The sequence below is a fragment of the Pleurodeles waltl genome, chromosome 8, assembly GCF_031143425.1.
Source record: "Pleurodeles waltl isolate 20211129_DDA chromosome 8, aPleWal1.hap1.20221129, whole genome shotgun sequence".
Lineage (NCBI taxonomy): Eukaryota > Metazoa > Chordata > Amphibia > Caudata > Salamandridae > Pleurodeles > Pleurodeles waltl.
In genome coordinates this window covers 418,803,551-418,829,122 of record NC_090447.1, presented here as the reverse complement: position 1 = coordinate 418,829,122, position 25,572 = coordinate 418,803,551, and the positions used below count along the sequence as shown (strand labels likewise).

The following is a 25,572-nucleotide window of genomic DNA, read 5'->3' as shown; positions in this document are numbered from 1 at the left end:
CTATGAGTACAGAGATGGTTGAAGGCCATTTCTTTCAGACCAGTATTCCAAAGCAAAATTCTGAACCTCACGTATGACGGTGATGCACTGTTTGGGAAGCACATTGATGACTCCCACCAATCCATTAAGAAGGATACCAATACTGGCAAGTCACTGAATACTCTGCAGTAAGAAAAGTGCAGTTCCATGGTGAGGGAGAGGCCAATTCTATTATAGAGTAAACATTCAGCAATACAGGTACCCAACATACCACTCTGGCTTGCAGCAGGTTCGCCTGCAATATGAGCAGCGACCACCTCCTCAGGCAGCTTACACAGGACAAACCCAGAGAGGAAATCTGAGTCCACAGGGCAAGGACACTGGACGTTGACAATGATGAATTACAGGCACTGGCTACACCTCCTCCATCATGTCTCCGAGGCAATATGTCCAATCACCTCCCCGAATGTAAGAAAATAGCAACAGTCTAATGAATATTGGGTCTAACTACATTTGTCAAACAATGGAATTCATTCAAAAACCTCCTCTGACCCAACCCCAGAATTCTGTGTGAAAATGTCTGCAACTTCTCAGGTTTGAAGTCTGGACCTTGTTCAGTAAGAGGGCCATTGAACGAGTCCCTGGCAGCTAGAAAGTTGAAGGGCTCTACTCCCCCTTCTTTTTAGTCCAGAAACAGTCAGGGGTATGGAGACCTATCCTGAATGTAAAAAAACTGAACAAATACCTTAGTAAACAGACATTTGGCATAGTCACGCCCAAGGATATCCTACATCTTCTAGACCAGGGAGATTATATGACATTAGATCTCCAAAATGCATATTTTCATGTCCCGATACATCCACGCGTAAACGTTTTAAGATTCACAGTAACCGGCAGCCATTTTAGTTCAAAGTCCTCCCTTTTGGCCTGAAATCTGCCCTTTGCAGGGATTCTCAGGAAGATGAAGGTGGAGCCTTATTGCTCTAGAATCGGAAAGACAACAATGGTTCACAGAGCTACTTCTCCTTTCATAGAGGCAACACATCCAGATGCAACCACTTCCGTCTCTACTGACAATCAAGCAAGGCCAAGTACTTCATCCGGATCTGAGATCTTTGCACTTGTCAGCTTGTCTCCTGAATTCAATGAATTAGCACATGTAAATATCCCAGAAGAATGTAGATATATTCTAACCAGAGCTAGGGCAGAAAATACGAATAAGACTTACAGTATCAAATGGAAGCTGTTCTGCATCTGGTGTCAGTGTTCAAGCGTGCACCCAGTGTCATCTACACTTGAGAAATTCTTCCTTACTTGCTACTTTTGTCAGTCAGGGCTCAATCATGGCTCCTTTAAGATTTACGTAGCAGCCATATCTAGCTAACTACTGTACTGTCTCAACTAATGAAAAGCCCATTCGAGCCCATACTCAAAATGGACATTAGGTTTATTTCCTGGAAAGTGGCACTCCTGCTGGCACAACATCAGCTAGACAGATGGGTGAAATACAGGTGTTTACCATTCAGGGACCCTTCTTACAGTTCAGGAACGATCGAGTGATCCTTCGAATGAATCCGAAATTCATTCCAAAAGTTCCATTAGATTTCCATTTAAATAAGCTAGTAGTTCTAAAGGCATTCTTCCCAGACCCCAAGAGTGTACCAGAAAGGACATTACATTCCTTAGGTGTCACAGGTGTTTGATATTTTACCTTGACATGAGAAAAGATTCCTAGAGGTCCACTCAGTTATTAGTGGCATACAGTGTTCCTAAAAAAAGGTTATCCACTCTCTGAACAATGCATATCAAGTTGGAAACCAAATACCATACACTTTTGTCATTGGGAAGATGGCACACCGTTACAGACTAAAGTGCACGGCTCATTCTGCTAGAAGTACACCAACTTTTACTATGTTGTTTGCGGGTGTGTCCATCCAAAATATCTGCAGAGTAGTGACCTGGAAGAATAGACACACCTTTACACAGCACTGCGTCGTGGATTCCACAGTGATGCAGCTGTTGGCTAAGTGGTATTGCAGCAGTATTTTCTGTACAGGTGAGCTCCCTCAATCCGTTAATGCGTTGTGCACATTTCATGTTGTTCATATACGCATATATGAATATACATATATATGTTAGAAGGCATGTGTAGCTGCAGATACACATGCTGTGCATATATCTCCATCTAGTGTTGGGCTCGGAGTGCTACAAGTTGTGTTTCTTTGAAGAAGTCTTTTTTCGAGTCACAGGATCGAGTGACTCCTTCTCTCGGTGATAGTGCGCATGGGCATCGACTCCTTTGTTAGATTGTTTTCTTTCCACCGCCATGTTCGGACGTGTTTTCTTGCTCCGAGATTTTCGGTTTGGAAATTCTCTAATCTTTCAAACTTTTCTCACACTATTGGTATTGTTTTGAATGCGTTTCCTTCTGCACTCGATCCGATAGTACTGTCGGGATCAAGTAAACGATGTTTCGGTCACCCGCACCCTCTTCGGGCCTGTTCGGGCCTACTGCGTCACAGGCTAATGGATCGGACTCCATTCCGATTCTGTCCTTGGTGCCACGCCAAGCTTCCATACACTGACCAGCACTTGGTGTGTAATCTCTGCCTTTCTTCAGAACATCAAGAAGAAAGCTGTGAGGCGTGTGTCTTTTCGATCAAAGAAAACGTTACGCGATCGAAGGGCAAGAAGATTGGAGATGGCGTTGAAATTCGCATCGTGCTTGGCAATGAGCAGGCACAAACGGCAGTTTCGATCCCGTAATCCGACTCTGAGCAGGATTCAGAGGATGACAGCCAGGCAATATCAGTGTGCAGTACTTGAGTACACCTCCCCCAACACCAACAATTAAAAAATCAGGCAAGGCTTGGATGCATCACTGCTTTTAAGCCATGGTTCCTCCCGGAAAATATTAATTGTCGACCGACCCTTGGGTTGGGCACCGAAAAAGGCCAGGGCACTCCTTCACAGGCTACCCTGCCTGTTTCGGCCTTCCTGAACCGAGTCAACATCCAACACCTTTGGATTTGAAAAAAAGTGCACTCTGCTTCGGAGCTGAAACCTCGGCTAACAGCTTCGGACCCGGAACATCTCGGTCCAACTTCGGAGCTGAATAAAACATCTTACGCAGAAGAAACAGGGCTTTCAACTACAATGAAGCATGTGCCCAAGACATTTACCAAACATTCCTCTAAAAGGACATTACACTCTTCAGAACGTCAAATGGAGGAATCAGACATTCAACCCATTTTGAAAGTCATGGATAACAAACAAAGGAGAATACAAATCCAGAAAGAGACTGGAACAAGTATTACTTCTCCGCCTCCACAGACTAAAAGGAAGTTAGCATTCCAGGAAACTCTGGATACTGCCCCACCCCCCACAAAAATCTACAAGCAAAAAAAGCCAAAACCTGTTGAGCTTTCTCCAGCACATTCACCGCAACTTTCCTTTTCACCACAATCTCTGACTCCACCACCTTCACCATCACACTCTCACACTTCCTCACAAGAAGAAGAAAGGGGTGATTTTAGTTACATCATAGATCCATGGGATCTGTACGATTCACATCCTATCCCATCTCTCTGTCCGGAATTGTATCCCAACAGACCATCTCCACTTGAGGATAGTACAGCATACAACCAAGTTATCTCCAGAGCAGCTGCATACCATGGAGTACAAATGTATGCTGAACCTTTAGAGGAGGACTTTCTTTTCAATACCCTGTCCTCAACTCATAAGCAATACCAGTGTCTACCAATGCTTCCTGGTATGCTCAAACATGCATTCGGAATTTTCACAGAAACAGTTAAAGCTAGGGTTCTAACACCAATTGATAAAAAATATAAGCATGCACCAACAGACCCAATTTACATCTCACAGCAATTACCACCAGATTCTGTTGTGGTCAGTGCAGCCAGGAAGCGTGCTAATATTCAGTCTTCTGGGGATTCCCCTTTTCCCCCCTTGACAAAGAAAGCTGTAAATTTGATGCGGCGGGGAAAAACAGCCAACCACTGGCGTATCGCCAATTCCCAGGCCCTGTTAGCAAGATACGACAGGGCACATTGGGATGAGATGCAAGAACTCTTGCAATATCTCCTCAAAGAAACACCAAGAAAGAGCGCAGCAAATTGTAGAGGAAGGTCAGGCCATCACAAATAATCAAATTAGGTCTGCTCTACATGCAGCTGACACTGCAGCTAGAGGAATTAATACCAGCATTACAATTAGGCAACATACGTGGTTGAGGTCCTCTGGTTTCAAACCAGAGATACAGCAGGCGGTCCTTAATATGCCATTTAATAAACAACAGCTTTTTGGACCAAAGGTGGACACAACCATAGAAAAACTCAAAAAAGATTCTGATACAGCAAAAGACATGGGAGCTCTTTATACCACACCATTTCTGGGTTCCTTTTGAAAACCACAATTTAGGGGTGGATTTGAAACCCAAACTACAGAGGCTTCCATCTCGCATTCAAAACAGCAAGACCAGCAGTATTACGCAAGGGGGTCATTCAGAGGCTCTTACAGAGGACAAAATGTCAGGTCCAGGGGTAAATTCCGAGCCTTAAAAGGTGCTTCAACATCCACAAAGCAATGACTTGCCAAACATTCCACAGCATCATACATCTCCTGTGGGAGGAAGACTGCAACAATACCATTCTCACTGGCAACAAATTACTTCAGATCAATGGGTACTCTAAATCATCTGCATTGGTTCTTGCCTAGAGCTCATCTCTACTCCACCAAACATTCCACCTCGTTCTCACACTCACTCCAGAACACACTATTCTACTAAAACAAGAGATACAATCTCTACTACTCAAGGAGGCAAAAGAAATAGATCCGATCTCACAGCAAGGAACAAGAGTATAGTCCCTTTACTTCCTTATACCAAAAAAGGATGGTACTCTCAGACCCATTCTCGATCACAGGACTCTAAATCTATATATCCTGTCAGAGCATTTTCACATGGTCACTCTACAGGATGTCATTCCCTTGCTACAAAAACAAGACTGCGTGACCGCGTTAGACCTAAAGGACGCTTACTTCCACATTCCTATACACCCAGCTCACCACAAGTATCTAAGGTTCGTAACAGCAGGCAAGCACTATCAATTCAAAGTACTAACCTTTGGGGGTAACAACAGCACCAAGAGTGTTCACAAAATGTCTAGCTGTAGTCGCAGCATACCTCAGAAGGCAACACATACATGTCTTCCCTTATCTCGACTACTGGTTAATAAAATCCAGCACAATTCCAAACTGCCAACAACACACACAATACACAATAGATACCCTACACAAATTAAGGTTCACAATCAATTACCAAAAATCTCACCTTCAGCCAGCACAAATTCAACCTTATCTCGGAGCAATTCTGAATACTCAGTCAGCATTAGCCTACCCAAATCCACAACGGATACAAGTGTTTCACTGCCTCATATCCCAATTACAAGCCAATCAAACTTACACAGTAAGAATAGACATGAAACTATTGGGAATGATGGCATCATGCATAGCAATAGTTTCAAATGCACCACTAAACATGAGACCACTGCAACAGTGTTTCTCGAACAATTGTCTCAGGGCCATTGTCAGCTACAGGATCTAGTGTTGCTAGACCGCCAAACTTACAAATCTCTGCAATGGTGGAGTCACAACAACTTAGCAAAAGGGCAGCCATTTCAGGGCCCTGTGCCACAAACCATAATCACAACAGATGTGTCAATGACAGGTTGGGGAGCCCATCTCAACAATCTGACAATCCAAGGGGAATGGGACTCAATCCAGCAAATTTACCACATAAACCACTTGGAATTATTAGCAGTTTTCTTAGCCATAAAGCATTCCAACCACAGATCATACACAAAATAGTCTTAATAAGGACAGACAACATGACAACAATGTATTATCTGAAAAAAACAGGGTGGGGGGGGGGGGGCACTCATCTCCCAATTGTCCCTTCTAGCACAAACAATATGGAAATGGGCAATTTACAATCACATTAGCCTGGTAGCGGAATACATCCCAGGGATACAGAACCAGCTAATGGACCTTCTAAGCAGGACCCAGCATCAAATGCACAAATGGGAGATTCACCCACAAGTAATTCAATATTACTTTCAGATGTGGGTAACACCAAACATAGACCATTTCGCAACAAGCCAAAATGCAAAATGACAAAACTTTTCATCCAGATACACACATCCTCAATTCAAGGGCAATGCTCTATGGATCAACTGGTCAGGGATATTTGCTTACACTTTTCCCCCTCTCCTGTTAATTCTATTTCAAATCAACAAGATATGTCACACTTCCCTCACTATAATACTCATAGCTGCCAAGTGGGCACGTCAACACTGGTACACAAAACTGTTGAATCTGTCATTTGTACTACATCACAAGCTTCCAAGCAGACCAGACCTGTTAACTCAAAACAGGGATCAAATCAGGCATCCCAATCCCAGTGTGCTCAACTTGGCGATTTGGCTCCTGAGATCATAGAATTTGGATACCTACAGCTTCCATTAGAATGTACGGACATTCTAAAACAAGCACGAAAACCGACAACCAGGCAGTGCTACACAAATAAATGGAAACATTTCCTATATTACTGCAAACCTAAAAATACTGATCCGCTTAAAGCATCAGTACAGGATATTGTGTGTTATTTGCTTTATTTACAAAAAGTAATCTTGCCTATTCATCTATTAAAATTCATTTAACCGCAATATCAGCCTACCTCCAAAACATTCCTGTCATAAAACCATCCATGGAAGGGCTTAAATGAGTTATTCCACCTAGAGTACCACCAGATCCTGCATGGAATCTTAATATTGTGCTCACAAGACTTATGGGTCCACCATTTGAACCCATGCACTCTTGCGCTATTCAATTTCTCTCATGGAAGGTTGCTTTCTTGGTAGCAATTACTTCCTTAAGAAGAGTAAGTAAAATTCAAGCATTTACTTTAGAAGAACCCTTCTTCCGAGTACACAGACACAAAGTAGTTCTTAGGACAAATCCAAAATTTTAACCTAAAGTGGTTTCACCCTTTCATATTAATCAGTCAGTCGAATTGCCAGTCTTCTTTCCACAGCCAGATTATGCTACTGAAAGAGCTCTCCACACACTTGATCTCAAAGGAGCTCTAACGTATTACGTAGACAGAATGAAAGACTTTAGAAAAACTAAACAACTTTTTGTTGCTTTCCAACAACCTCATAAAGGTAATCCTATCTCAATATGGTTGGAACTTTAGACAGTGCGGTGTCACTTCTGTTAGTGACATTTGTGCTGCTGTCTGTTGACAGTTGAATTTCCAAGAATCTTATACCCATTCTTATACATAAACATGTTTGGTCAGTGATTTGTGAGGCAGACTATACATCTCAAAAAGAATTACCAAATGTCAGAAACTCCCTGTTCAGTGATATGAAATGTGTTCCAGTGGGTTTTGGTTTACTGTACTCATATTGCTGCCCGCTTGTTTATTTTGACACTATTTCCTGTTTAAAAAAAAAATCAAAACAGTGTGCCAGAAACAGGTTTAAAAATGTACTTGATGCACAAATGTGTGATAGGACTAGATATATTTATCTTTGGGTCAGGATGTGTAGGAGGCTGGCCTGGCTTGTAGTGGGTACCAAGGGGTACTTACACTCTGTATCAGGTCCAGTTATCCCTTATTAGTGTAGAAGAGATGTTTCTAGCAGCTTAGGCTGATAGAAGGTAGCTATAGCAGAGCAGCTTAGGCTGAACTAGGAGACATGTAAAGCTCCTACTATACCACTGGTGTCATATGCACAATATCATAAGAAAACACAATACACAGATGTACTAAAAATAAAGGTACTTTATTTTTATGACAATATGCCAAAAGTATCTCAGTGTGTACCCCCGTATGAGGATGCCAAATATACACAAGATATATGTACACAATACCAAAAATATGCAGTAATAGCAAAAGGAAGTAATGCAAGCAATGTAAAGTTACAGTAGATTGCAATAGGAGCACATAGGTATAGGGGCAACACAAACCATATACTCCAAAAGTGGAATGCGAACCACGAATGGACCCCAAACCTATGTGAGCTTGTAGAGGGTCGCTGGGACTGTAAGAAAACAGTGAGTGTTAGAAAAATAGCCCACCTCAAGACCCTGAAAAGTAGGTGTAAAGTGCACCTATATTCCCCAGAGAGCACAGAAGTCGTGATAGGGGAATTCTGCAAGGAAGACCAACACCAGCAAAGCAACCAAAGTGGATTTCCGGACGAGAGTACCTGTGGAACAAGGGGACCAAGTCCAAGAGTCGCGACAAAGTCGAGAGTGGGCAGATGCCCAGGAAATGCCAGCTGAGGGTGCAAGGAAGCTGCCATCGGATGTAGAAGCGGTGGATTCTGCAAGAACGAAGAGGGCTAGAAACTTCCCCTTTGGAGGATGGATGTCCCACGTCGTGAAGAAGCTTGCAGAGGTGTTTCCACGCAGAAAGACCGCAAACAAGCCTTGCTAGCTGCAAGGGTCGCGGTTAGGGTTTTTGGGTGCTGCTGTGGCCCAGGAGGGACTAGGATGTCGCCACTTGGATGAGGAGACAGAGGGGGCACCCAGCAAGTCAGGGAGCCCTCACAGAAGCAGGCAGCACCCGCAGAAGTACCGGAACAGGCACTTGGAAGAAGAGTGAACCGGAGTCCACCCGAAGACACAAAAGGGAGTCCCACGACGCCGGAGGACAACTCAGAAGGTTGTGCACTGCAGGTTAGAGTGTTGGGGACCCAGGCTTGGCTGTGCACGAAGGAAATCCTGGAAGAGTGCACAGGAGCCGGAGCAGCTGCAAATCACGCGGTACCCAGCAATGCAGTCTAGCGTGGGGAGGCAAGGACTTACCTCCACCAAACTTGGACTGAAGAGTCACTTGACTGTGGGAGTCACTTGGACAGAGTTGCTGAGTTCCAGGGACCATGCTCGCCGTGCTGAGAGGGGACCCAGAGGACCGGTGATGCAGTCTTTTGTTGCCTGCGGTTGCAGGGGGAAGATTCCGTCGACCCATGGGAGATTTCTTCAGAGCTCCTGGTGCAAGAAGGAGGCAGGCTACCCCCAGAGCATGCACCACCAGGAAAACAGTCGAGAAGGCGGCAGGATCAGCGATACAAGGTTGCAGTAGTCATCTTTGCTACTTTGTTGCGGTTTTGCAGGCATCCTGAGCAGTCAGCAGTCGATCCTTTGGCAGAAGGTGAAGAGAGAGATGCAGAGGAACTCTGATGAGCACTTGCATTCGTTATCTGAAGAATTCCCCAAAGCAGAGACCCTAAATAGCCAGAAAAGGAGGTTTGGCTACCTAGGAAGGAGGATAGGCTAGTAACACAGGTCAGAATCAGAAGGAGTCTCTGATGTCACCTGCTGGCCCTGGCCACTCAGAGCAGTCCAGTGTGCCAACAGCCCCTCTGTTTCCAAGATGGCAGGGGTCTCGAGCACACTGGAGGAGCTCTGGGCACCTCCCCTGGGAGGTGCAGGTCAGGGGAGTGGTCACTCCCCTTTCCTTTGTCCAGTTTCGTGCCAGAGCAGGGCTGGGGGATCCCTGAACCGGTGTAGACTGGCTTATGCAGAGATGGGCACCATCTGTGCCCATCAAAGCATTTCCAGAGGCTGGGGGAGGCTCCTCCTCCTCAGCCCTGACACCTTTTTCCAAAAGGAGAGGGTGTAACACCCTCTCTCTGAGGAAGTCCTTTGTTCTGCCTTCCTGGGCCAGGTCTGGCTGGACCCCAGGAGTGCAGAAACCTGTCTGAGGGGTTGGCAGCAGCAGCAGCTGCAGTGAAACCCCGGGAAAGTCAGTTTGGCAGTACCCGGGTCTGTGCTAGAGACTCGGGGGATCATGGAATTGTCTCCCCAATGCCAGAATGGCATTGGGGTGACAATTCCATGATCTTAGACATGTTACATGGCCATGTTTGGAGTTACCATTGCGACGCTATACATAGGTAGTGACCTATCTATAGTGCACGCGTGTAATGGTGTCCCCGCACTCACAAAGTCCGGGGAATTTTCCCTGAACAATGTGGGGGCACCTTGGCTAGTGCCAGGGTGCCCACACACTAAGTAACTTAGCACCCAACCTTTACCAGGTGAAGGTTAGACATATAGGTGACTTATAAGTTACTTAAGTGCAGTGGTAAATGGCTGTGAAATAGCGTGGACGTTATTTCACTCAGGCTGCAGTGGCAGGCCTGTGTAAGAATTGTCAGAGCTCCCTATGGGTGGCAAAAGTAATGCTGCAGCCCATAGGGATCTCCTGGAACCCCAATACCCTGGGTACCTCAGTACCATATACTAAGGAATTATAAGGGTGTTCCAGTATGCCAATGTGAATTGGTGAAATTGGTCACTAGCCTGTTAGTGACAATTTGGAAAGCAGAGAGAGCATAACCACTGAGGTTCTGGTTAGCAGAGCCTCAGTGAGACAGTTAGTCATCACACAGGGAACACATACAGGGCACACTTATGAGCACTGGGGCCCTGTCTAGCAGGGTCCCAGTGACACATACACTAAAACAACATATATACAGTGAAATATGGGGGTAACATGCCAGGCAAGATGGTACTTTCCTACTGGATGGCCTTTTCATTTTAAACGTCATTATTCTATGACGTATATATTGAGAAATGTAGGTTCATAAACTTCGTCACAATGAAAAGGACACTTTCATGTTTAGGTCTCAATTTCACATTAATTATCTAAAGTGGTAGGCAGTAGACTATTTTGTTGGTTAGATTGAAGGAATGGTTGAAATTTCAGTTTGGAAAAAAGTTTACATTTTGTCCATAATTTCATCTACTCCTATCCTGTGTGTCTCATTCATTCATTCTTTCTTGTTTTGCTGCAGGTGAAAGTTCTCCTTGGTCACAGAGTGATTCAAGTGGCTTGTGGAAGCAGAGATGCTCAAACGTTGTCACTGACGGATGAAGGTACTTCCATAATGTATTGCTTTATAATCAGTTACTTATCTATACATTGTCTTACTATAAAGGTTAGGCATTGCAGCTGCTTAACTCTCTCTCTGATTTTTAGGCCTGGTGTTTTCTTGGGGAGACGGTGATTTTGGCAAGCTTGGACGAGGAGGAAGCGAGGGTTGCAACATTCCGCAGAACATTGAAAGACTGAATGGACAGGGCGTCTGTCAGATTGAATGTGGAGCTCAGTTCTCTCTGGCCCTGACCAAATCTGGAGTTGTCTGGACATGGTATGTAGAAAAAACTAGGTTGTGAACAACTTTTTGCAAATTGTGTTATATCTTCATATTATTATAAATTAATAATGTAGGATCTTCATCAATATCATACATGTTAAAATCATTGCCTCGCTGCATGCGCCTCAGAACACTTGATATCACTATATATGCCAATATAGCCACAAAGAGGGTCCATCATGTCCAGATATTGTGGAACACCGTCCGAAAAGCTGTACCAGGCACAGTTTTCCAAATTATACACTAATAGTTGTGCCAAAAACATTTTCTACAAACATTGCAGCATCCATAACTTCAATTGCTGCTTACAAGTAATGACAAAAAGGTCTAAGATGCTTACAAGAGTTAAAATGCACCCTTGCCCTTTCAGACTCCTTAGAATTCCACTATCCATGATTCCACATACTGTCAATGTCCTCAGAGTTTTTTTTCTGGCATGTCTAAGGTATCCTGGAACACATTGGGTGTTTTCATAGGTGTTTACTTCTGAGAGTTTCCTTTCAGATTTCTCTTTTTGGCTTTAACACTACATCTTTTACATCAGAAAAAGTCTAGCAAATATTTTTTTCCTGTTGCGGTTGAATGTTTATGAATTCGGAACCCTTCCCAGTGGGACCCCGAGGAAACCAGTTGGCACAAAGAAGGTTGGATAGTGCCCCCACCCATGGATACCCAGAAGGACGGAGTACCTACACCATGGGGCCCAGGTGCATAGGAGTGAGGTGTTATTGGAAACCTTCTTTAGAGTTAGTAGGCTCATCAGTTATCCAGCTGCTGTCGCAACCAATGGACCAGGTCAGTGGAACCCATCATTCCCAGATGATATCCCATCAAGTTTGCATTTCCAGGCATCTCTTAAATCTCAGTGGCAGAACCGGCCATTTGAGAAGCTCAAGTCTCCCAAAAAACCTTCACAGAAACATAAAACGCCAACACCACCATGCAATCTGCCAGATCCCAACCGCAAAGACCGCCACAAACTGGTCAACTCATTCCTCACATCAGCCAGTAAGTTTACTCTTCCTTTGACAATAAGTGATTGCAGCTTAAAGTATGCACATCTGAAGGTATTCGGACATCAATTTAAAGGACCATTTGGTGGAGTGCATCTTGTTTTTGCTTTAGGTGATGGCTTCCATATAAACTTTATTTTTTAAAACATCTCAGCAGTTGATCCTGTCTTGAGGCCATGATGTACTTCTGGTCGTATAAAATGAGTGAGAGGTCCCACTCCATTTTCTAGGGCAAAGGTCTTTGCATCCCAGATGCTGGTCGTGTCACTGCTCTTGGTAGTGTTAATGTTTTGCAGTGGATCTTCATTATTAGTCCTAAGCACTGAAGTGTATTGAAATATAAATCTATAAATACACTTTTATTTTAGAAATTTTAAAAAGCTTATTTAAAAAAAGGCTGCATTCGCTAATTTTGTCTATTTACTTTTAAAAAAAAGTACCATATTTTATTGTTTTCACGTAGACTTTGCCACATTTTTTGTATAAGAGTTAATTTTTGATAAACAGTTACATATGAGAACACTCACATTGTATTATATCAAGTATGAGCAGGCATAAAAGACACATTTTAAACACTCAAACATGAAAACGTTTGGGTAGCTATGTGTTCTTAATGAGCGTGCAGTATTCTGCCATACGATTTTCTTTTTTTTTGTTTTTTTCTAATACATTATTTTTAACACAGTACATCACAGGACATAATTTGTCATTTCTGTAATAGTTGGTTTTATTGTTGCTCATGATTTTATGTATGCATTGGGTGTTCTTGTAAAATTGAAATATGGACTGTTTTTTAACACATGCCAAGACTGTAAATGGCATCATAACGTGAAAGAGCCAAACACACAAACTCCAAACACTACTTCCCTGTTCTAGTCTGTGGGACAACTGGGTAGGTAACCACACTGCACCTGGTCGCTGGGGACACTTGGTGTACTTACTTCTGGTGTCTTCATCCTTCCCCAGCTAAGTACAACACTTACTTTGGTTGTGTTCCCTATTTTGCATTCCACTTACTTAGTATATGGTTCGGCCCCCACCCCATAGGGCCCTGTATATTTTATGATAGTTCTGCTTATTTGGTGCATATAGGAAGATTTACTAATGCTAGTCTAGTAGTTAGTGCTGTAATGAGGAATCCTTTTTGTGCAAGACTTGTGTGGTTGGGTGTGAGTTGTAGGCAGTCAATGTTTTGCAGTGGTGAAGGTGGCCTGACCGGAACCTCCTTTGGCTTTCCTGTGCTGTTACCCCATATCCCCCTGTTGTGTAACCTCTAGCGGTTTAAGGCTGATAGGGTTGCCTCTTCTGCTGTTGTCTTTATGAGGAGCTTGCTTGTAGGGAAGATGGTCTTAGAAACTGCACAATAATACTACCTGCGAAAGGACCTCCTTTGACTAGCGGTTTGAAAAGCCTCGTGACCTTAGCCGGTGTCAGTATCCTTTTTACGTTTTTCTAACATTTGGTCGAACAAATGTTCTTCATCAAAAGGGATATTAAGGTGTTGCACCTCTGGTTTAAATGCAGAGTTTTAAAGTTGTGTGTTGGAGAATGAGGATGAATCTGTAGACCTGAAAAGGGCATACATACAACCGTTATTAAAAGAAAACAAAACTAGACCCGCAAGACCCCAACAACTACAGACCTATCACAAATGGACCTTTCCTGGGCAAATTGATAGAAAGAGCAGCATTCGCCCAGATGTCAATTCATTGAAGACAATTCTATACTTTCAGACTTCCAAACTGTATTCCACCCAGGAAGAAGCACTGAATCGGCACTCATAGCAATCTGGGATGATCTTAAAAACACAGTCGACCGAAATGGAGTTGCTGCACTACTTCTCTTGGACCTCTCAGCTGCCTTTGATACAGTTGACCATGGCACCTTAACTCAAAGACTCCACGAAGCCGGCATACAAGGGATTGCTCTTGACTGGATTACTTCGTATCTTCAAAAAAGATTGAATATCATCCACTCGCCCCCCTTCTCGTCTGAACCCTACCTCACAAAAGCAGGGGTCCCCCAAGGGTCAATCATCTCACCTTTGCTTTTCAACATCTACATGATATCTTTACCAGAACTGATCAATGATTTCCATCTCACATGCTACAGCTATGCAGTTGACACACACATACTTTAAATTAGAATGCCCCAAAAACATTGAAAACTCACAAATCTTCAGTTGCCTCAGAGCCGTTGATCAGTGGATGACTTGGAGCCATCTCAAACTAAATACCTCCAAAACAGAAATACTCGAAACATTCAGAGGGACTTGTACTGCAACCAGGACAACAGTAACATTGCCAAACGTGAGTAATAGTGTGTAGATGACGCTTGTCTCCTACTATGCCTCTATTAACATGTCAAGTGTTCGTTCCCTATCTTTGACATGTATAACATGTAGCGCGCGGCACCCGCTGTGTAACTGGTGGCTCGCACTCACTAATATTGTTGCGCTCCCAACACTGCTCTGCTGATAATCACTCACCTTTCACAGCACGGAAACAGTGCTTCTTTCTGAAATGTGAAGTGTCATCACAAAATCCGCTCCTACCTGGAGTTTGATTGATAAGCCATTGTTATAAATGTTGCCGATTTCAACGAAGCGATGATCCTGATCTTAGAGCACACATGTAGCTCAGTCACGCTGTGGCCTTGCCAAGGAACCAGCAACTCGTCGCCATAAATATGTCGTAAAGTAGACTCGGCGGGGAGATTCTTTCGTTATTTATAGGATTTATTCTGCACAAGGATCAGCTTGACTTCCCTTCTTGCCAGTTCCTCATAACTGTCTAGAATCGAAAGTCCGCAATCACCTACCAACAAACCATGACAACAGAACGTTTCCATCCACAGAGCTGCCTAGTGCTCGCTCTCGCGCTAACCTCTTGGTAACACATTATTAACATATTGTTAGCAAATTACAACAGTGGTGACTGGAAAAATTATGACCCTCTGTGCGTCTGGCCTGACGATTTCGGACCACCTCCTCAATTATCCAAGGAAGTTACAAACCTAGGAATCACCATGGATTCCAAGTTAACTATGAATGCCCAAGTGGACAAATTAGCACGAACAAGCTTCATCACCTTGAAGACTTTACGACGCATCTTCCCCCACCTCGGATTTCCACACAAGGTGTAAGCTACTATCTCGCTTGTTCTATCCAAACTGGATTATGCCAATGGCCTCTACCATGGATCATCTCTATCTGTTATGAAAAAACTACATAGTATCCAGAATTCCGCAGCCAGGCTACTATTACATGTAAAGCTGCAAGCCCACATCTCCCCTGCCTTGAGAGCACTACACTGGTTACCCGTTGCCAGAAGATGCACTTTCAAGCTGCTTTGTATCACCCACAAAGCTATACATGGAACAGGACCGCTTTTTATCAGAAAGAAAATTACCAGATACATCCAACAAAGAAACCTCCGCTCAAGATTGGCACCCCGCCTTAGAACACCACCATACAAGAAAAAGACTATAGGTGGGACATCCTTCTCCGTCCATGCAGCCAAACTAATGAATTCATTACCCCCAACTATAAGAGCCACAGACAACTTTCTTGTCTTAAGAAAACTACTCAAGAGTTGTCTCTTTCCTTCATAACCACCATATTCAAACAGCTATGAACTGTATATGCCTATGTTGATAAATATGTTTTCAGATTGTGTGTATTTCCATTTATTTATAGTTTCTTTAGAAAATATGTATCACTACTATGTGATAACAATAAAATACACACACACTCTTTAAAACTGTTTGACTAAGTATTTTTTACCCATGGTTCTAATTATGTGTTGTATGTGCGTGTGTGTGTGTGTGTGTGTGTGTGTGTGTGTGTGTGTGTATATATATATATATATATATGTATGTGTATATGTTTCTGTGCTTGGCATGTTTCGTGGATCATTGCATGGCTCCTGGGTGGGTTATTATACTAGATATCTATGAATTCCTGCTCTCATCTTATCACACTTATCTACTCATCATCATATGTCATGTCTCTATCAAACTATCCTCCATCCCCACTCTGACTCATCCCAAATCCCTTCTACTACTTTAATCTCCTAAATAACTCTGCCTAAGCTCTTCCCTCCGCTTCCACATCTAACTCATCAAACCTCACTCTACTACTGTGACCTCCCACACAACCCTACTAAATTCTTCCGCATTTATCTCGCCCTGCTACTAAGCTCTCCCTAACCCTTCCACATACTCCTCCTCCAGCCCCCTTTACTCATCCCAAGCCTTTGGGTTGAGTAAATGAAGGATATACTCCCAATTGACACTTCTGGATTTCTTTCCTCCTCACCTCTCCATTACTCCAGTCAATCTAACTAACAAACTCTCATATCCGTGGCTCAAATTAACTCATAATAATACTAAAACTGTACTCATAATTTCCCGATACTAATCCATCGCTAATTCTTGTTGGGTTCCAGAGTAGCGTGCTACTCATCGAAAAGCGCTTCGACGCCTCGTCAGGGGTAGTAAGCGCTATATAAATACGATTACAATACAATACAATATGTAGATTCTGGACAAGAGGAACCTGAAAAAGACGGAATCTGTGTCCAGAGCACTCGGAGATGGCTAGGCTGTGCAGGTAGGCAATGCCCCCACCCTCTTGGAAGTGAAGTCCCTGCAGAATGGTGAGGGAAATGTCCAGCCCAGGTGCATAGGGTTGAAGTAGTGTCGGAAACCCTCATTGGAGTCAATGGAAGCCTTGGTTGTCCAGCTGCTGTCGCGTCCCGTGGACCAGGCTGGTGAAACCCAATGGTGGATTTGGATATGAAGAACCTGAAAAAGGAGGGGACAGTGTGCAGACCACTCAGAGATGTCCAGGCAGCGCAGGTAGGCGATGCCCAACCTCTTGGAGGTGAAGTTCCTGCAGGACGGTGAAAGAAGAAGTCGAGCTGTGGTGTTCAGGGAGATGCAGGAGATCCTTGGAGGCACCCACGAGCTGTCCCACGTTGGTCACCTGATTGCAGGAAGGTCAGTGGGCAGCAGGGCCACCAACAAGCCTTGGCAAATGCGAATAGCTGATGCAAGGAAGGTTGCAGGTTTTTGAGGAGCAACAAGGTCCTAGTGACTCGACCTTTAGAAGGGGAGTCAGGGCAGGCCTTCAGCAAGAAGAAAAACCAGCTGGAGTCAGAGGAGCCCCCACGAGTGACCCACTGGCAGCAGGCACAGGGAGACACATAGAGGCCTCAGCAACACAACAAAACAGGAGTCCCACGTTGCAGGAGCTGCAGCGTGGAAGCTGATCTTGGATTTGCAGACTTCTGTAGGCTGGGGCTTCTTCAAGCCCAAAGATCTCTTAGAGGAAGAGGCAGCGGGCCTTGGCAAGAGTAACAATGCACAGGGGTTCCATTCCAGTGGCTGCAGCAAGGGTCCACCGTCTCCCAAAGTTGGTCAGCAGACAAGTTGGACACGGAGAGCACCACAGAAGCACCACCTGTGAGCAGAGACTTTTCGTTGTCTGTAGGACAGCAGGATCCCCCAGCCGGTCGTCATCGTCTTGACGTGCCTGCGAATGTAAGAGAGTGACTCTTTTACTCCAAGAGAGATTCCTTTGTGCTTCTTGGAAGCAGGCAGAACCCTTGTTGCCCTGGAGTGTGCACAACCACAGATGTTGCAGAAATCTTGCAGGAACTAGAGAAACAATGTTGCAGTGGGAGCCCTCCCAACTGGATACAGTCTTGTTTCAGTTCCAAAAGCAGACTAGCAGCGGCGCTGGAGGCCAGGAGCAGAAGATGTATTGCAGAGAGTTTCTTGAGGAGTCTTGCACAACAAATCTGCAACCGACCCTCAGGGGAGCCCTTAAGTAGCCCTAAAAGCGGGTCTAAAACTATCTGCAGTGACCCACCTATCTGAGGGGGTCAGGGACTTCACCCACCTGGCCTAACAAGTGAGATGCTCCCAGGGGCCTCTGCTCATCTTATTTCCAAGATGGCAGAATCACGTGGCCACCTGGCAGAGATCTGTGCACCTTCCTAGGGGAGGAGCTGGACAGGGGAGTGGTCGCTCACCTGACCTTTGTGTGGTTTTGCGCCAGAGTGGGAACCGGGGGTTCCTGCACTGGTGCAAACCGGTTTATCCAAGGAGGGCACCAAATGTGCCCTTCTGAGCAGTCTGGTAGCGCTGAGAGGCCACCCCACCTCAGCCCAGAGGCACCCATGTCAAAGGGAGAGGTGATCACATGTCTACCATACAGGAAATCCTTTGTTCTGCCTTCCCCTGCTCGAGTTAGGCTCATCAGCAGGAGGGCAGAACGGTGTCTAGGGTCTGCAGCAGCGCGGGCTGACATGCAGACCTTGCAAGGCTGTACAGGCATATCTGAGGGATCCTCTAAGGAACCCCCAGAGTACACAGTATCATGCAGTTGACACTGGAATTGGTGTAGTTGCATGATTCCAACATGTTTGATATCAAAATGCCTAGATTGCATGAAGCCATTATATAGTTGGACTACTTATGTTGACCAGTGTCCACTACATACCTTAAAACGGCTTCCCTACACTTATAAGCCCATGGGAATGGAGTCTAGAGTTTGTAGGGGCACCTCTGCTCATGCAGGGGTACCCTCACACTCACCATGCACCCTGCCTTTGGGCTGAAGGGCCTACTATAGGAGTGACTTAGTGTCCAAGTGCAGTTACCACATTATAAGGCAAGCCTTATATCTAAAGTGAAAGGTGCATGCCATTTCATGCTGGCTGCAATTTCGGGCTTGCAGACACAGTTTGCATGGGGTTCCATGGGTGGCATAATAAATGCTGCAGCCCATGGGAGATCCCTGGTGTACCAAAGCCTTTGGTACCTGAGTACCATAAACTAGGGACTTACATGGGTGTACCAGTATGCCAATTGTGGGGTGTAAAAGTTACTATGTAGCCAAATTTAGAGGAGAGATCACTGACACTGGGGTCCTGGTTAGCTGTCTAAACACACTGACACCAGGCAAAAAGTGGGGGTAATTATACTAGAAAGATGCTACTTTCCAACATTAAAATTGAGGATTCCTTATTACATGTAATCAGCTGTAATTCATGATTAAGAGGAGGTGATCTGTCTTGTTAAATAACTATGGGTTTTAATGATACTTACTCCTTAATGGTAAAGTTGGATTTATTGTTACAGTTTTGAAGATGCTTCTTTTAGAAAGTTACAAGATAGAAAAAGCCAGACCTGGCATTAATGTTCTACCTGAATCATTCATAAACATGGTCACAGAAATGAATTGACGTGATTGCTTTTCTTTAGTTCAGTTGTTATACCTTTAAAAAAAATAAAAAATTAAACTTCCTAACTAAACATTGTCATAAAAACAACATTATTGCAGGAACAGAAAAATATCATACATTTGTCACGGATATTTGAAATCCTATGTCTGACGATTTTTTTTCATAATGGAATTAAAGAAAAGCAATGACGTCAATTAATTTGCATGACCTTAATTATGAATGATTCAAGTAGAACATTAATGTCAGTACTTTATATTTATTTGTATACTTTATACTAGCCCAGCCTCACTGACAATACATAGGTCCAACCCCCTTATGTTGACCTTACTTTTGGAAAGTTGGTGTTTTCCTGCTCTTAGCGCTGCATACCTGCAGCATGGCTGATAGCTTGTCTGGTCTGTACACAACTAGGCTTTATGTATTCCCTTTACACAGCCACACACAGTGGCTTCTTAGGTGGGCTTGATGGGCCATCCTGACTGGATGGGAGGGAGGGGCTGGCAACAGCCTCACTCATACACCTGAATAGGCTGTGTCATGTCCCGACACAAAGGGCTGCATACCCTCCTGGGGTGAGTCTGGAGAACCTCTGTTCACTTCAAAGACTTCTTTGAAGTCTCTCCCTCTTCTAAGGTACCAACGGGTATTAGAACTGTACCTCAGCCCCTACCATTTCAGTACACTACTGGACCTGTGGATACCCTGCCAGGAAAATGGACTGCTGTGCCGCTACAAGGACTGCTACTCTGCTTGACTACAGCTCTGCACGAACTGCTGCCTGACTCTGCTAACCTGCTGCCCTCCTTGCCTGGCTGAAAAGGAGTGGACATGCAACCCTTTAACTCAGAAGCCACACTCCAGGGGTTAGCTGACTAGTCTCCATATCTGAAGTCTCAAGTACATAAGAGACTTCCAAACCACCCAACACTGCAACTGGACTATGCCAGCTGGGAGCCCTTAGGATAGTACCCTCTTTTTGGCATGGTTACCACCACTTTTCGCCTCCTGTCAGTGTGTTTTGTCTATTTTCACTGGTATCCTGCTAACCAGGACCCTGGTGATTCCTCTAAATTTGGTTGCTTAGGACTTTTGCATACCCCACAATTGGCATACTTGTGCCTCCATATAAGTCCCTAGTATATGGTACTTAAGTACCCAGGGCATTGGGGCACTAGCGGTTCCCCATAGGCTGCAGCACATATTATGCCACCCAAGGGAGCCCTGCAAAATGTGTCTGTAGATCTGCCATTGTAGCCTGTGTGAAAAGTTGCATGTACTCTTTCACCACAGGACACTGTAAGTCACCCCTATGGTAGGCCCTCATGGCCCAGAGGCCAGGGTGCAGAGGTGCCCCTACGAACTCCAGTTCCAGTACTCTTGACTTCTTAAGTGTGGAGAAGCCATTTTACCCGTGTACTGGTCACAGGTGTATCCAACTACATAATGATAACTCCGAACCTGGGCATGTTTGGTATCAAACATGTCAGAATCAACCCTAATGGCTTTTGCAACTATTGGTTGTATGGCTGCATGCACTCTTGGGGCTCCTTAGAGGACCCCCAGCATTTCTCCTACTAGTCTTTTGGGGTTTTCCAGGCAGCATGTGCTGCTGCCACCACTCAGGCAGGTTTCTGACCTCCTCTGCTTGACCAGCTCAGGCAGAGGAGGGCAGAACAAAGGATTTTCAGTGGGAGATGGAGGTGATACCCTCTCTCTTGGAATTAGGTGTTACTTGACTTGGGAGGGGTAGCCTCCCCAAGTCAAGGGCAGAATTTGGTGCCCTCCTTGCATAAACTCTTTATATCAGTCCAGGGACCCCTGGTCTTGCTCTGGCACGAAACTGGACAATAGAAAGGGGAGTGGCCACTTCCCTGTACATCAACAACCCAGGGGTGGTACCGAGAGCTCCTCCAGGTGGCCACTTGAGTCTGCCATCTTGAATGCAAGGTGGGCAGAGCATCTGAGTGGCCAGGCCAGGTAGGTGACGTCACAGCCCCCTCCTGCTAGGTGGTCACCCCGCTAGGTGACCAGTCCCCCTTCCAGGGCTATTTAGGGTCTCCCTCTTGGATGGGTCCTGAGATTCGACGTGCAAGATTCCAGCAGGACTCCTCTGCATTGTTTATTTCATCTTCTGGCCACTGGAACTGCAACTGGACCCTCCAGGAATTGACAATCTGCAACTGCAGAGACAACATTCTTTCTCCTACTCCTTCCAGCAACTGCAACAGTTCCCCGGCAGTGCATCCTCTGAGGGCAACAAGTCTTCAGACTGCACAAGAAGTAAGAAGGAATCGCTCTTGGAGTCAAGGAGGCACTCTCCTGCACCCGCAGGCACCAACTGCAATGACGACCGGTTGCGTAGATCTTCCGTTCGCCAGAGCTGCGTGGATCCTGCATCACAGGTGTTGGTCTCAAATGGTCCCCTTGGTCCTCTCTACCAGCTATCCAACTTGGGAGACGGTAAGCCCTTGCCCCTCCTTGCAGGGCAGTACCCCAGTGCAACACAACTCTTGCAGCTACCAAAGCTTGTTTCTTCCTCCTCCAACAGATCTTCAGGCACTGTGTAGTCCCGGCCCCCAATACTTCTTCCTACAACACACAGTCTAGTGCCTGCTGCTCCAGCGACCTGGGACACTTCTTCAGATGTGCTGAGTGGGCCTCCTGTTCCTGCTGCCCTGTTTTGCTTTCACTAATGACCAAGCTGACAAAAATCTCTTGAATGCACCTCTTAGTTCAAGGAAGACATTTATTATTATTTCACCATGAGGTTCCTAAAAGGAGATTATCATGTTGAAAGCACACATGAAAAAATATTCACAGTAATGAAAGGAAAATATACCAAAATGATTCTCAACTGCAATGTACATATGTACTTATATTATATTATGCAAAGCAAATAATGAAGTAAAAATTCATCACCGTAGGGCCTGCTAAGCTCCTCATCTTTCTAATGCCAGCAAGACAATGACCCCGTTTGACTGCGAGAAAGAGATTACCCCCCTCACGGGACAGATATCTGGCATCCGATGTCAATAATCCTGATGGAGGCCACTCTCACTGTCGCACTAGGTCTTTTTATAGCTTAAAAAACCAGAAGGAGCTTTCTGGAGAAAAAAAACCCTCATTTAGCAATTCAAACATGCTGGCTAGTTTAGGTCTGCTTTGAAAATAACAAGTTAGGGTTTGGCCACAGTCCCAAGGTGTCAAATCAAAACAAGACCGTTCCCCCGCTGTTTGAGTACATCCTCATCAACCAAAGCCCTTGGTGAGAAAAAGCACGAAAACAAGCACAGTTTACAATGTGGAAAAGTACGAACAGATTTAACATGTCAGTGTCTAATGCTACAATAAACTCAATAGGCAGCTAAACTGAATACAAAATGTAGTCTGCAACTGGTGAACACTGGACAGCTTATCCAGGTGCAAAGTGGTGCAATACAAAGTCAGTGGTCAAAAACACATATTTCACTACATTCCTCCCTTCGATCAATGACTTTGTGTACTTCTCTCTTATTTAAAAAAAAAAACATTATAAGCAAATCAGGTTTACATAGTACACAGCAACATAATGAAATGATTACAGCAATTACTTATAAAGCAATGGCAGTGGATTAACGCCTTGATCTTATAAACAGTTAAACCAGACACACCTACAATGAAAAGACAGAAGCTTATATATTCTGATTGGGATAATAACTGATTGAATAGTGCCTCTAGAATAGCAAGTTGGTATAGAATTAGATGGAAACATCATGAGTTCTAATCATGTAAAGGTACACAGTACACCTGTAAGGTTTGCTGGAATAGGAGTGTTCCCATAAGAGAATAGTCAGCCAACTGGCAATTTTGCTTAATGAGACTGGCAGCAGTCATCAGATGATAACAAGCCATGGGTTAGTTTGAGTGAAAAAATATAATCAAAACAGTTTGACAGAACTTCAATGGTACTCTACATTGCTTCCATGCAGAACTTTGATCTGTGAAGCACAATTAGCACTAAATGGATCCATAGGTTTTGTACTTAAAAAGCAGCAGGAGCGTTGCACAAAGGTTATCAATCAGGTTCAAGTTGGGGGTGCGGTCTCTACCCCGACCCCACACGCAAACGCCTGAAGGGAGACCACACAGCAAATTCATGGTCGGTGGCCAGTCGTATTAAGTATGATTTTTCTTGCAAATAACATTTGTCATCTGAAATGTGCCTTAATATTTCCTTTCCTTGTTTTATAATCAGCAGGACAATTTTGGGGCCCTTTGCTATAATTTCTGCAGGTTCCAGAGGGCCATTTGGAGATTCAACCCACACCTTAGCACTGAGGTTTTTATCTGCTGAATCACAGCTTCCCTTTCCTTGCACTGTCAGAAGGACTGGGGCAGTACCTTTCCTCACCAGTCTTCCATACACTGAACGTATGACAAGTTGGACAATTCTGTCTCCAATCTGTATGAATAACTCAGTTTTTCCACTACTTAACAGAATAGCTTGGATATCTCTCTCTCCTGGTAACTTTACTCTCCCCAATTGGTCTTTGACTGTTTGTGGGACAGATCTCTGTTGTGTGTGCTGACAAATAGGACATTGCAAAAGCAGAGTTTATATCAAATCTAGGGGAATGTGCATCCTTCTAATCTTTGCCCATCTGTAAGTGGTTTTTTCACCCAGTTGTCCACATTTCTGATGCTCCCCCTTAGCCATCCCCCCAAGTCAGAATTCTGGGTTGACACTTATGCCTCTGAACTTTTGTCTTTGTTGTCTCCAAAAGAATTGAATCAGCGTTACAGTGAGTCAATCCGACAATGAGCATCTAGGACTTTACACTGTTCTCACATTTCCCAAATTTCCTGCCACAACTCTTTGCCACACACCTCCTTTGAATGAATGGACCAGTTATGTGCATGCCATGTGGGAAGACAAATTACTAATCCATTGGCAGTGGATTAAGAATAACTCATCACCCACTGCATGATTTGTAATTCAGGTCTCAGAATTGCATTGTGACCTAGAGTTAGTTGTTCAGTATCCACTAGAGCCCAATAACAAGCTAAAAGCTGTTTTTCAAAAGGAGTATAGCGCTCCCCAAAGTCAGGTAGTTTTCTAGTCCAAAACCCTAGGGGCACCCTTGTCCTCCCCTGTTTTTGCCACATACTCCAGTTTGCATATTGTCCCTGAACAGTTGAATGTAACTCAATGTCTCCCTCTTGCACTGGCCGCAAGGCTAAAGTCTGAATTATTTCATTTGCCAAATCAAAAGCACACAGCTGCTCTTCACTCCATTTAAACTCTTTTTTTTTTCCTGGTTACTTTGTACCAAAGGGTTAAGATTTTACTCAGATGAGGGTCATACTGTTTCCAAAAATCAAACAGTCTCATGAAACTCTGTGTCTTCTGCTTAGTGCCAAGAGTAGCAAACTCCAAAATATTTTGTTTTACTTGTAACAACATCTCTTTAGAAACTGCACATTTTGCAACAGTACCTGTGTCTTGCCTGAGTTAATTGTACACATCGTACTCTGCAAAGTTTGTCTGAATATACCGGTAACATTGTCAACTTCTTGCTGGATGTAATCTTTAAAAAAATGCATTTCAACTCCTGCCACAAACTGTGGGCAACTCTGCGCACGAACTACGTTCTGCTCATGCAGCTCACACTGGCCCCCACCTTTTTCAACCTCCTCATTACTGGAATGTGAAAAGCCAGATTCCCTTGTAACAGCTTTGTAGATTTCAGTTTTATCTTGTAATAACTTATTTTGGTCAAGCTGCTGTCTCAGATCCTTATTTTCACATTCTAACTGTTTACATCTCTCATGCATTTCGGTAAGCAGACAAAAGTATCCAAACCCTACTGTCAAGAACAAAATGGATATCATTCCGTTCAAAAAGCACCTTTTCTAAACATGAAAACACATTCAATACATTTGTTTTATCCAAGTACATATCCCATAACTTAAAGTCCTGATAAACAGGAAAACACATTTGCCAAGACATCGTAAGGCATTTTAAACATGGTTTGCAGTGCTTCTTTTAACTCTCTGAATAAAAACATATTTACACTTTTAAATCGTGCACTCCCA

The 25,572-nt window shown here is 44.3% G+C and overlaps 1 protein-coding gene across 4 annotated transcripts in view; it reads left to right on the top strand.

Moving 5' to 3' along the window:
• Nucleotides 1–25,572, top strand: part of HERC2 (HECT and RLD domain containing E3 ubiquitin protein ligase 2) — a 1,448,528-nt gene that overhangs the window by 891,523 nt on the left and 531,433 nt on the right. For all 4 annotated transcript variants that reach the window (XM_069204283.1, XM_069204284.1, XM_069204285.1 and 1 more), the window contains exons 62-63: nucleotides 10,869–10,950; nucleotides 11,054–11,225. In XM_069204283.1, coding sequence (XP_069060384.1) covers nucleotides 10,869–10,950; nucleotides 11,054–11,225 — 254 coding nt within the window. The remainder of the gene's footprint in view (nucleotides 1–10,868; nucleotides 10,951–11,053; nucleotides 11,226–25,572) is intronic.